Below are 12,135 nucleotides of genomic sequence, written 5' to 3'. Positions count from 1 at the left end.
CCAGCAGCGCGCCTAGAAGGGACGTTCAGGTAAGCAACGTCCATTTCCCTTACTCCTTTCCACTATTCTTCCCCTCTTTAACCATTTTCCCTTGCTCTCTCCAAAATTCCACTTCTTAGTAATTTCCTACTTTTATCCCGTTCTTTTCTTTTTATGTTTATTACATCTTTTCTCCTGAATTTTCTTACTTTTAAATATATTACTCGAGTAATTCTCCCCAAGTTTTCTCCTAGTCTCTTTCCACTATTTCCCTCTTTACCCTTTGATTGATTCCTTTTGGGGGAATATTCCCCCCATCCACTCTTTTTTTGCCACTGTTAATCCCAGTGAAATCATCTAACTGTTTTTTGCTTTCAATTCCTTTTCTTTCAATGTTATTTTCTTGCTCCTCATTTATACTCTTTTTCCAGCTCTCTATGTTTCAGCAAATTTCTAACTTTTTATTACCCTTTAGTATTTGTATTTGGGAGAAGGGAAAAAAAAGAGATGAAATAACAAGACACAGTGAAAAATGATGAATTTATGATATATAAAAGGGATGATTGTGGAAAAAGTGATATATAAGATATGACCCGGTCAACACTCTGTTCATAAAATATGCATAATGAAAGAAAAAATTTAATAAAACTTGTTTACAAAAAAAAAAAAAATTCTTCAGGCTTCTGGAAATCTGCCTGGGCCCAAAAAACTTGGACTGTCACTTCAGGGAAGCTCTTTAACCCATCATTTCCCCCTCAGAAATTACAAACACACACAGCAAAAGGGTAATTAGAATGCAGACTTTGGAAAGTTACAAATAGACTAGAGGTCAAGATGTATATTAAACAAGATTTTGAAATAAATTGTAAGAATCCCTTGGGAAAATTCTTTTGTTTTGAATTCTTTAAAAACGGTGGGACGATGGTGGGACTTTGAAGGTTGGACACTAGAGGGAACCAGAAGAACTGAAGATTAATTGGAGAAGAACATACAAAGTTGAATTACTAATACAGAAAATTATTTTAAAATTGGATGTAATGAAGGTTATTTATGAACAATGGACTCCAAAGTTAATCTTAAGAGTGTCTGCCATTATAGACACTTTTTAAAAAATGGTATGGAAGAGGAACAAGATTTATCCGACAAGATTGAGACTGATCTGAAAATGGATTTAAAAATCGTGGGCTACAAGAATGATATGGGAGAAAAAATATCTGGATATACCAAAGAAACTGGCTGATGTCTTAGTAATTAAAAGGGATATAGAAATAACAAAGAATGATTTGGATAACTTTACTATATTGGATATATAAAAGATATTTGTTGAAATTATGAAGAAATGTAATGCAAAAAGATAAAGTAAAATAAACGTAAATCATGTTCTAAAACATTTTTGAAGGAAGGGGTTGAAAATCAAGATAGTTAAAAGTAAACGGAATTTTAAAGTTAGGTTATGTGATCAAGATTAAAATAGATATGTTGTTATCGCTGATAACCTTTAATGGACTTTTGCAGATCAGAACTGAGCAAGGTTTAAGGATCTGTTTATAGATAAGGGAAGAAGATAGTTTGTATTTTAAAAGAAGGTGATTATTTTCCAAAATAGTTTATACTTGTGATGAAGGGGAAAGTCATTTTTTTATATGTCTTTGATACATGTGTGTATAACTTGTTCTTTCTATATTTTCTTTTATTTTCTTTTATTGTAATGTTTAATAAAATTATTTTAAAAATTCTAAGCATCATTCTTTGCATTTTTCCTCTTATAAGGGGAATACCCTGTTAACATTTACTATATTTTGATAATTTAGTGTCACTTTGTGGAGGGAGACTATTTATGGGTCTCTATATTGATATGTTTGTAAGTAGCAAGTTTTTCAAAGAAATACTTGTTTCTTGGATTGCTTGGTGCTGTGATTGGTAAGGAAATACAATTATTGCTCTTGAGAAAGAAGGGGAGGCAAAAGTATGTGGGATAAAAAGGAAAGCTGTTGGGAAACAAAGCTCCAAAATACAAAATAAAACCATGTAAAAGGAAAAGAGATTAGCAGATGGGAACTGAAGAATTGACAGCTAAGATTAGATAATCCAAAATATGATCATCTGACTATACAGGTGCCGCAATTTGCCAGAGCAGCAGGATTTGTGGCTTTACACAGTAAGACACATGGAAAATTATGAAGGATAATCTATTGTGTTATAAAAGGACACTTCTTATTAGCTGTAGTACAGATATCAGAAATGTTTGTACCAGTGCTAGATTTAATATAGACATTGCATCTTCAAGAATAATGAGGAAAATGGCAGTATTGGACAGGGAATGTGAAACTATTTCGTGGACATTTTTGTCTTACAGCTTGGAAAAGAATGCTGAAAAATTGATTAAAAGATCTAATAGATTGGAAGGACCAAAGATTAGCCAGGGACATCATTGTTACCAGGGGATGCCCAGTTGGGGGTTCCTTTCACCTCCCCATCAGTGTGCCCACTGAAGTGGTGCCTATCTACTCGCGGTTGCATGCTTTCAAACTGCTAGATTGGCAGGAGCTCATAGAATTTTACTGTATTTCAGAAATAATTTAGAAAAGACACTTTTCCCACCAAAACATGGCTGCATAAACTTGTGGGCAGCTTACTACATTCATGCTTACACACATCCTAAAACATTGTCACAGAAAGTGTCTGGGCACTTAACTGTCCAAAAAAGAGCCAAATCCTAATATTCAAATAAATGTAATTCTAATAGCTTAAAATAGAGGATTGTTGTCCATGGGATCGCGATGGGTCGGACACGACTTCGCAACTAAGAACAACAATATCTTAAGAAGAAGAGAAAATGTGAATGCAAATAATAATAGAATAGATTTCTACTCCTGGGTTTCCTAAAATTTATAAAATAGCTTACTTTATAAAATTGCTTAATAGTAACTGCTTTTGGAAGAAATATATTTGATGATAAATTATGCTAAAAGTCGTTGAGGGTGTATAGGTGTCCTAAGGAAATGTACCGGCACATGAATTGATGAAATAATGTAGGCACCAATTAAGAGATTTATAAAACACATTTTAAATTAATCCAACTCCATATCTGATTAGTGTGGATAGATGAGGTACAGTCTTGAACATTGATGATACTTAACTGTACTGGAATTCAAAGTTGAGAGTCTCAGGGGAACAAGTTAGATAAGGTAAAGTTAGTAGGGCAGCATAGGAATCTTGGGAGAGAACAGCTTCTCAAAAGATTGCCATTGATCAAATTATGAATTATGCTTCCAGGTTTCCCATGCCCACTCTTCATGAATTTAACCTTTGGGGCTCTTTCAGTCATCAATTTAAGCTTCTAGTTGCTAAAGTTTCAGAAGTTCAGTGTCTCTCAAAATGCAAGATATAATTTTTCATTTTTTAAAAAAATAAGATTATTATATGTGAATCTATTTATATAAATGCGAAAACCACTCACTGTAATCACGAAATCTCCAGAACTGTAAAGCCTACAAACTTGAAATTTGCCACATATGTTCCTCTTGGCTTCTAGGTGCTCACTAAGAAAGGATTTTTCAAAATGACAATCAGAGCATTAGTATTTCCTATATTTTAATTAATACGCTCTGATGCTAAGGAGTTCTACTCCCCCTCCCCACCTGAAAATAAATCTGTTCCAAATGCAAAAAAACAAGCAGAGGAGATGAGTTTCACTTTCAGTTTTACTTTAACAGCAGAAAGCAGCTTTAATACAGAACATTTGCGCTAAGCCACGGCCAGGCTCCTTCCTGTCTCCTTGCTCACACAGCAAATACTGTTTCACTTTCCAAACAGCCCTCTGATGCTAAGGAGTTCTACTCCCCCTCCCCACCTGAAAAGAAATCTGTTCCAAATGCAAAACGCAAGCAGAGGACAGGAGTTTCACTTTGTTTTACTTTCACAACAGCAACCGGGGGTAGGATAGCGGAGGCTTCTGTGGGGCAAGGCTGAGAGAGAGAAGGGGATAAGTTAGGATAGGGTTCTGTGGGGCAAGGCTGAGGGAGAGAAGCGGAGAGGAGAGGCTGATCGTAACTACTCATTAATTTTCAAGCTGTAAGTGTCGATTTATCAAGCCCGATCACATAGTTTCGTAGCAAAGCATGGGTATCCAGCTAGTGCATGTATGTAAGATAGATGCAACCTAATTGGCAACTGATAGTTTACTGTTTATGTAGCTGTTGTTTACTATTAAGTCATTATTGTTTACTGTCTACAGGTATCAAAAAGTATGTTGTTGGCTTAATTATCAAGACCTCCTCTGATCCATCGTGTGTTGAAGTGAGTAAAAGTTCCTTGGCGATAAGAAGATGGTCCTTGTAAATTAAATAGGATATGTCTTAATTTCTTTATTTTTCTCTCTTATCCTCTCCCTTCTCCCTCATTCAGAAAGAGAAAGTATACATTGGGAAATTGAACATGATTCTTGTTCAGGTGAGTCAAATTTCTGGTCTTTATATATTATTTAAGTCTGAAGTAATAATTGTTCACTATATTCACTTTTCATGTTTTGCAGATACTAAAACAAGAATGGCCAAAACATTGGCCAACATTCATCAGTGATATTGTTGGGGCCAGCAGAACAAGTGAAAGCCTTTGCCAGAACAACATGGTTATCTTGAAGCTATTGAGTGAAGAAGTTTTTGATTTTTCCAGTGGACAGATAACTCAAGTGAAAGCCAAACATTTAAAGGACAGGCAAGTGATTAATATAAGGAGTATACCAGAAATGAATTCCGAATTGTAATGAAAAACAAATCAAATTCTCCACCTAATGTCAAGAGCCTTGAACATAAGAAAGTGGTATCAGTTAAGATACATTTTGTTGAATTGTGTTCCTTGATACCAAGAAGCCATTACTTTCCATTTCCTCTGTCATAGACAAAAGTAGTTTGTCTGTCTCTTACCTTCCTGTGCCAAAGAAGATACATGCCAGACAACTCCATAGTAGCATAGTGGTAAATGAAACTGCCTAATACTAAACCTGATTATTTTCTCTTGCTACTAGCATGTGCAATGAATTCTCACAGATATTTCAGCTATGTCAATTTGTGATGGTAAGTTTTATAATATAATTGTTGTTTATAAGATGCCACTTCACAATATAGGTGGATTTGCTCACATACCATTTTATTAACAGGAGAACTCTCAAAACGCTCCTCTTGTTCATGCGACATTGGAAACCTTACTTCGATTTCTCAACTGGATTCCACTGGGCTATATTTTTGAGACCAAATTGATCAGTACATTAATATACAAAGTGAGTACTTGCTATGTGTAGATTAATTTACTGAGAGCAAAAATTAGATATTGAGGTTGCCTAATAAGACATTGCAGCTTATGTTGTTGTTTTTTTCTTCTTTTATAGTTTTTAAATGTTCCTATGTTCCGAAATGTTTCTTTGAAGTGCCTGACTGAAATTGCTGGTGTCAGTGTGAGTCAGTATGAGGAACAATTTGTCACACTCTTTACTTTAACCATGATGCAGTTGAAACAGGTAACTTTCATATTCAACTATTGATCTTTTCTATTTGCCTGTTAAATAAATAGCAAGTTTCCTTATATATGTCCTGCTCACATTGAATAAGCTGCTCTTGGCTTGTTTAAAAACATTTCCCCTACAGAAGCCTTTTTTTTAATCCTGACCAACTGCAAAGGCTTTAATACACAATTACACATTAATAACTACAAAACGTTAAGTGCATGGTAATATATACTTTTTTAGATTAACAACTGGAGATTTCCAGTTTCTTATGGATACACATAACTTGTTAAGTTGAACTAATTTCTAATTATTGTCTTTGTCTTGAATATATAAGGATTTTATAAGGGCTGTATTTAGACTCTGTCTTGAAAGGAGATAATAATTAGCTTTGGGCTACACTTTGATGTAAGACCTGAGGTCCTTTTGGCCGTAAAATACTTCAGAGTGTAACTCCTAATTGAACTTATATGCTGCCCAGAATCATTTCTTATGAATGGATAGCTATATACATTTGATTAATAAAAATTTATAAGGGGTTAAGTTCCTTTGCCACTCAGAAAAGTCAGGACTGTCATTCAAAAATTTATATGAATTTATTTTTCTATTCCACCTACCATTTAGAACTACTTTATTCACCTTAACTCTATTTACTTATTATTGCTATTACTACTATCTACTATTACTAGAAAATACCTTATAGCCATGTTTAACTACAGATAGCTAGCTTATTAAGTGCGGTCCCTGCTCACAATCTGCTGAAATTCTATCATTGGAAAATCTTACCTCTGACTTGCCTAGCATCTGGTCCACTTAGAAGTTCTCCTGGTCTCAAAGATTGATGTAGCCATTCAGGAAATTTTACAGAGTGTCCCAGACTGCCTGCTTGGATAGAAGAGACACAAATATTCAAGGGCATTAAATCATTTTAGTTAAATAATCAGAAATGTATTTGTGTTGATGCACAGAGAGTTATTTTATTGATTGAGTTTGCTTGTGTGTCATTCACTCCCAAAGGTTTTTGGTAACTAACTTTGACAGTTTATAAATATATAAAATAGCGATCATATTTATATAAAAAATGTAAACACCATGTGCCTGTGAACTCCAGCTGCAATTAGAATACCCTTCTCCCATGAAAGTAGAAAGGGTTTTATTAAAATCTAAGTGGGATAGAGTCAATTGAATCTCTTGACAGGAAGGAGTTAAAAGGAGCAGAGGGCTACTGAAGGTTGCTGATAGGTCCAAAATTGTCCAAAACAGTCAGATTAAGCAAAAGCTTCCTGATCAGAGGTGACAGCAACACTGCTTATTTAAAGAAGCATTGATTACTGACTGGATACAATCTCCTGCCAATTCATGGGAGGCCTTAACCAACTGTGAAGATCCCATCTACTGCCTTGGGACTCACCAACATAAAATAATTCCACTTCATAAGACAAGACCCCAGTCATCTCCATGGGTGCTGTCCAGCTGGAATCCAGTTCCTCCTCATGTTCATGAGTGGTTTTGTCCGCCAAATGCTGCAAAAAATCTTCACAGTGTTTCTTCAAATGGTCTTGATGAATATTCTTCTATTGAAGTGTTGGAGTCGCCTTAAAAAGACCAAAGGGTAGCATTAAGCAGTGCCATAACTGTAGCAAAATGCTTTCTTTCTGCTACTTGAATGACTTGTATATACACCAATGTAAGCACATGCTTTCACAGATCAGACTGAAGATGGATCTTCCTCCTGGGACATTCAATGCATTTCTACTACTCAATTTTCCTAAACTGCTCAGTAACCAGTGAGCTGCAATGAATGTGGAAATGTGTTCTGCTCCAGCTACAGACCCCAAAGAACGCAGCACACACAAAGGCCGTACAAAGTTTAGTTTACTAATTAAGGACTACTAATGAGCTTTCTTAGTAGTTGTTCGAACACAAGTACAATTTAAATCAGTATTTTCTGAACAAGAGCTGTTAATTTAACTTCATTAACAGCCGACAAGAATTCAAAGAATAATAACTCAGTTCTGAGGCACAGTATTTCAGATAACCATAATCTTACTGTGGTTGGCAGAATGCCCAGAAGCAATTTGCAGGAAAACTGTTAAGAGAAAAACAAGAGCCGAAATCAAACGTTTCTGGAATCAAGACTCGAAGGAATGTGAACGAAGTTGTTTCCTGCAAATTGCATCAGTTGTCCTTCCTTAAATAGGCTAGGGGAGTGGCCAATTAGCCCCAAGCCTTACTCTCGAGGAGACCTCCTGAGGAGCCACTCCTGCCTTTTAACAGCTCTGCGCATTCGTGCATCGAGGAGAGGCTCCTCCTCTTCTTCCTCTTCACTTATGGGAGCTTCTGGAGGTTCTGAAGGCCCTGGCTGAATCTCCGCCTCTGGCACCACATCTTCTCCAACCTCCTCATTGTCTGACTTGAGTGCCAACTGCACAGGCCGCTGACGGGCCACAACAAGATGCCTCTCCACTACAATCCAGTCCAACACTCCACAGGCCCCTTATTCCAGGAGATGACAAGAATTTCATCTGAATAGCCCACCAAACCCTTGAGAAAAGACCTCTGAAAAGCCACAAGATCCATAAAACAGCTGTAGCAGACTGATTTAATAGGTGCTCCTCTGTTGCAGGGGGGAGTCACATTGCAAAATTCCATAGCATAGTGTGAGATCTCTCATGTGTCAGTGCCATGGTTGCCATAGCAGCCATGAATTCCAGAGCCATTCCAGATCTGCTGAAGAAAGATAGGTTCCCATTACTATATCTGGGAAAACTCCACAATCAAGTTAAGCAGCGACAGTAATGCATACAAGCAGCAAACCAAATTAAACTCTCTAGCCCAGCCCATTCCAAATATCTTTAGTGTAGCGCATCTTAAATCTCAGATTACAACTTCTCCCTACCTGCTGCTTGTCCAGGAACTGCATCTATTGCAAATGTCAAAAACCAGGTGAACAGATTTCCAACAGAGAAACATATATCATCCTCTTGCACTCAGGTTTCAGTAATAAAAGGTACAGTTAAAGGATTTCTTAATTGCCCAAAATCAGCCTTAACGCTGTATCTCTGAATAGTATACTATCTTCAGCTGAAAATACATGTGGAACTTGAAAGTCGTCTGAAATTTCATTCCTCTCAAATAAATTATAACTTCAGTTCAAAGAAAAGTAAATCAGAATATTTAAGCAAAAGCTTTGTTACAATAAGTGTGGAAGTATTAGTTGTCATTTCTGAAGTGATATACCTTTGAAGTCTAGTCCTGTATATGGATGAGAACTTCCATGAGTTTCTCAGATGAAAGTTGTGTAAGAAGTATTTTATAACTCTAGGGCAGCCTTTCTTAACTGGGGTTCTATGGGAGATTATAATTTTAAAAAATACATTTTTTGACCTTTATACCCTGCAGTGCTAGTGCTCAAATTTTAATGCTCTGACACTCGGTCCAACCCCCTGCTTAGGCAAGAAACCCTACACCTCTTCAGACAAATGGCTATCTAATCTCTTAAAAACTTACATGTTGGAGCATTTACAACTTCTGGAGGCAAGTTGTTCCACTGATTAATTGTTCTGTCAGGAAATTGTAATTTTTGTAAAACAGATTAGAAGTGAATTGTATATCCAAGTTTTCATATTGTTTGCAAATTTTATGTAGGGATTTACTGAAATCAGAAATTTTTTTCAAGGGTTCCTCCAAGATAAAAAGCTTGAGAAAGTCTGCTCTGGGAAATAAATACAATGTAATGTCTTAATTTATGTATGTTTTATGTCATACACAAAAATAAGATTATTAGCAGGACTTAACTTTTAAATTCAAGATTATAACTACATTTTCCTTCTTTAGATGCTTCCTTTGAACACCAATATTCGACTAGCATATTCCAATGGAAAAGATGATGAACAGAATTTCATTCAGAATCTGAGCTTGTTTCTCTGTACCTTTTTAAAAGAGCATGGTCAACTTATAGAAAAACGTTTAAATCTGAGAGAGACGTTAATGGAAGTAAGCTCCTTTTTATTTTTATTCACACCTATGTCAAATTGAAGATGTGGAGTTAAGTTTACTTTATTGTCATTGCACCTCATACAACAAAATTAAATGCCATCTTCAGTGTACATTATAACTATAAAAATAAAACACAAACACACATCCTTCACTTTCTATACAATTGAATTGAAAACCCAATATTGCATTAGTATTGCATTATGCAGTAGAATTCAATATAGTTAATGCCCTGGGAGAGAAGCTGTTTTTTAGCCAATTTGTCATTGTTTTTATTATCCTGTACCGTCTGCCAGATGGTAATAGTTCAAAACAAGGGTGCCCAGGATGACATGGATCTTTAAGAATGTTTTGAACTTAAGGCAGTGGGAACTATAAAGCTCTTTCAAAGAGGGGAGAAGGCAACCAATGATCCTCTGGGCAATGATGTTAACCCTCTGGAGTGCTTCCTAACTGCCACTGTGCAATTGGCAAACCATACACAGATGCAGTAAGTTAAAATATTTTATAGTGCAGCAATAGAAGATCACCAGCAGTTTTCATTCAGTTGTTGTTTCCTGAGAAGTCTCGGGTAGTATAATCTCTGCTGGGCCCTTTTGACCAGTGCTGCAATGTGAGTGCCCCAGGTCAGGTCCTCTTTTATGATAACACCCAGAAACTTAAAACTGGCACTTGTTCCACTCGGTTTCCATTGATAAGCAAGGGCTAGATGTCTGATCTATTCCTTCTATAGTCCACTATAAGCTCCTTGATCTTATTGGTGTTAAGGACCAAGTTATTGTCTCCACACCACAAAAACAACCGGTCTCAATAGGCAGACTCATCCCCCTCCCCCCCAAGATGAGTCCCACCACTGTTGTATCATCTGCAAATTTAGTAATAGTATTACTAGCATGAGTGGGAATGCAGTCATGCACATAAAGAGTATAGAGTAAAGGACTCAACACGCAACCCTGTGGTGTACTAGTGTTAAGAATAAGGGCTGAAGAGATATGATTACCTAATCTGACACTCTGAGAGCAGCCAGACAAGAAATCCATAATCCAAAGGCAGATTGCATAAGAAAGTCCAAGATCCATAAATTTAGACACTAGTCTTATGTGGAAGTATTGTGTTAAATGCAGAGCTAAAATCTACAAAAAGCATACTCACATAGCCCCCCCCCCCCCCGCCCATTCCAAATGAGTCAGAGCAGTATGAAGAGTGATGGCTACAGCATCCTCTGTAGCTCTATTTCTTCTGTATGCAAACTGGTGTTTATCAAATGTATGCGGAAGACCAGAAACGATGTGCCAGCAGACCAATTTCTCAAAGCACTTCATGATGATAGGAGTGAGTGCCACTGGTCTGTAATTGTTGAGGTTATTGATAGGAAACTTCTTTGGCAGCGGAACAATGGTGGAAGCCTTCAAACAAGATGGAATAGTGGACTGATTGAAGATCCTGGTAAAGACTCCAGCCAACTGATCAACACAGTCTTTAAGCACTCGGCCAGAGATACCATCAGCCTTTCTAGGGTCCTCAGCCCTCACCTCCTGTTCCTCCACAATGAGGTGGGGGCTACTGTGGGCTGGTGGCTATGTCTGATGTCTCCACTTCAAAGCGAGCAAAGAAATGATTCAGTTCCTCTGCCAATGAAGCATCCCCCTCAGCAGGGATGACAATGGTTGGTTGATGGTTGTAATTTGTTGAATCCCTCGCCACACCTGCCTCATGTTATTACTATAAAAATTATCCTCAATCTTCGTCTTATAATCAGTCTTAGCCTTCTGAATATCTTTCTTCAGACTAGCTCTGCAACACTGTATCTTGCTCCATCACCGGACCTAAAGGCCTTGGTCCTGTCACACAAGAGGCGCTGGACTTTCTTTCTTTGGAGAACAAATACCAAGACTTGGTTTGATGACAAGATGTAAAATAGACCAGGTTGCTTATTTCTATTCCATTTTAGTTTATCTCTCTATCTCATAAATTTGATTAAAAGTATATTGAGAGCTGGGAGTCAAACATGATGGCAGTCCCAACTGCAAGTAGGAAACCTGATAAATCAATGCCTCAAGTATTCTTCTGTCAACTTGGCAATTGTGTTCCAATCCAGATATTTATCTTCTACCCGATCAGTGCAGATACTGTAACTGCATAAGAAATTGTAAACTTTTTTTAAAAAAAAAATTGGCTCTCGCTTTTTTCTTTTTTTAAAACTATTTTTATCTCTGAGCGTTTCAGAGGTCATGGTAAAGTAATACAGATGAACAGAGTTAAGGTTTTTGATTGATTGGTGATTTGGAAGTGGGGAATGGGCTATCCTAAAGATGAAAACCAAGCGTTTAGCTTCATAGTATAAGAACTTAGCAGTTTGCAGGAAAAGATATGAACATTGCACAAAAGCCATTTTGCTTTCAAGGCAAAATCTGGGACTGCCTATTTAGGAATGTTAGGGCTATATGCAGCGGGTGGCATTGATTATGCTCGCAGATGCTTTTTGTGGGGCTCAGATAAGGGAGACGTAACTCATGATCATATCTCATTTATCTGGTTTTGATATTATCAGACATGGAATCCTGTTGGATCATCCCTGGGCATGGGAGGCACTGTGATAACTTTATCTCCCAGGACAATTGTGATGATGTTGTAGAGATGGTAGTTTAGCCTTGCTTTGT

General features: G+C 37.0%; 1 protein-coding gene across 5 annotated transcripts in view; it reads left to right on the top strand.

Moving 5' to 3' along the window:
- XPO1 (exportin 1) overlaps positions 1-12,135 on the top strand; it is a 71,839-nt gene that overhangs the window by 36,066 nt on the left and 23,638 nt on the right. For all 5 annotated transcript variants that reach the window (XM_034427295.3, XM_060692620.2, XM_087883303.1 and 2 more), the window contains 7 exons: positions 4,217-4,278; positions 4,387-4,431; positions 4,514-4,695; positions 5,006-5,054; positions 5,138-5,257; positions 5,366-5,494; positions 9,317-9,475. In XM_034427295.3, the coding sequence (XP_034283186.1) occupies positions 4,217-4,278; positions 4,387-4,431; positions 4,514-4,695; positions 5,006-5,054; positions 5,138-5,257; positions 5,366-5,494; positions 9,317-9,475 (746 nt within the window). The remainder of the gene's footprint in view (positions 1-4,216; positions 4,279-4,386; positions 4,432-4,513; positions 4,696-5,005; positions 5,055-5,137; positions 5,258-5,365; positions 5,495-9,316; positions 9,476-12,135) is intronic.

The sequence above is a fragment of the Pantherophis guttatus genome, chromosome 1, assembly GCF_059756535.1.
Source record: "Pantherophis guttatus breed Tessera chromosome 1, ASM5975653v1, whole genome shotgun sequence".
NCBI lineage: Eukaryota > Metazoa > Chordata > Lepidosauria > Squamata > Colubridae > Pantherophis > Pantherophis guttatus.
Note: the sequence above shows the minus strand (reverse complement) of the source record. Positions and strands in the feature narration are given on the sequence as shown.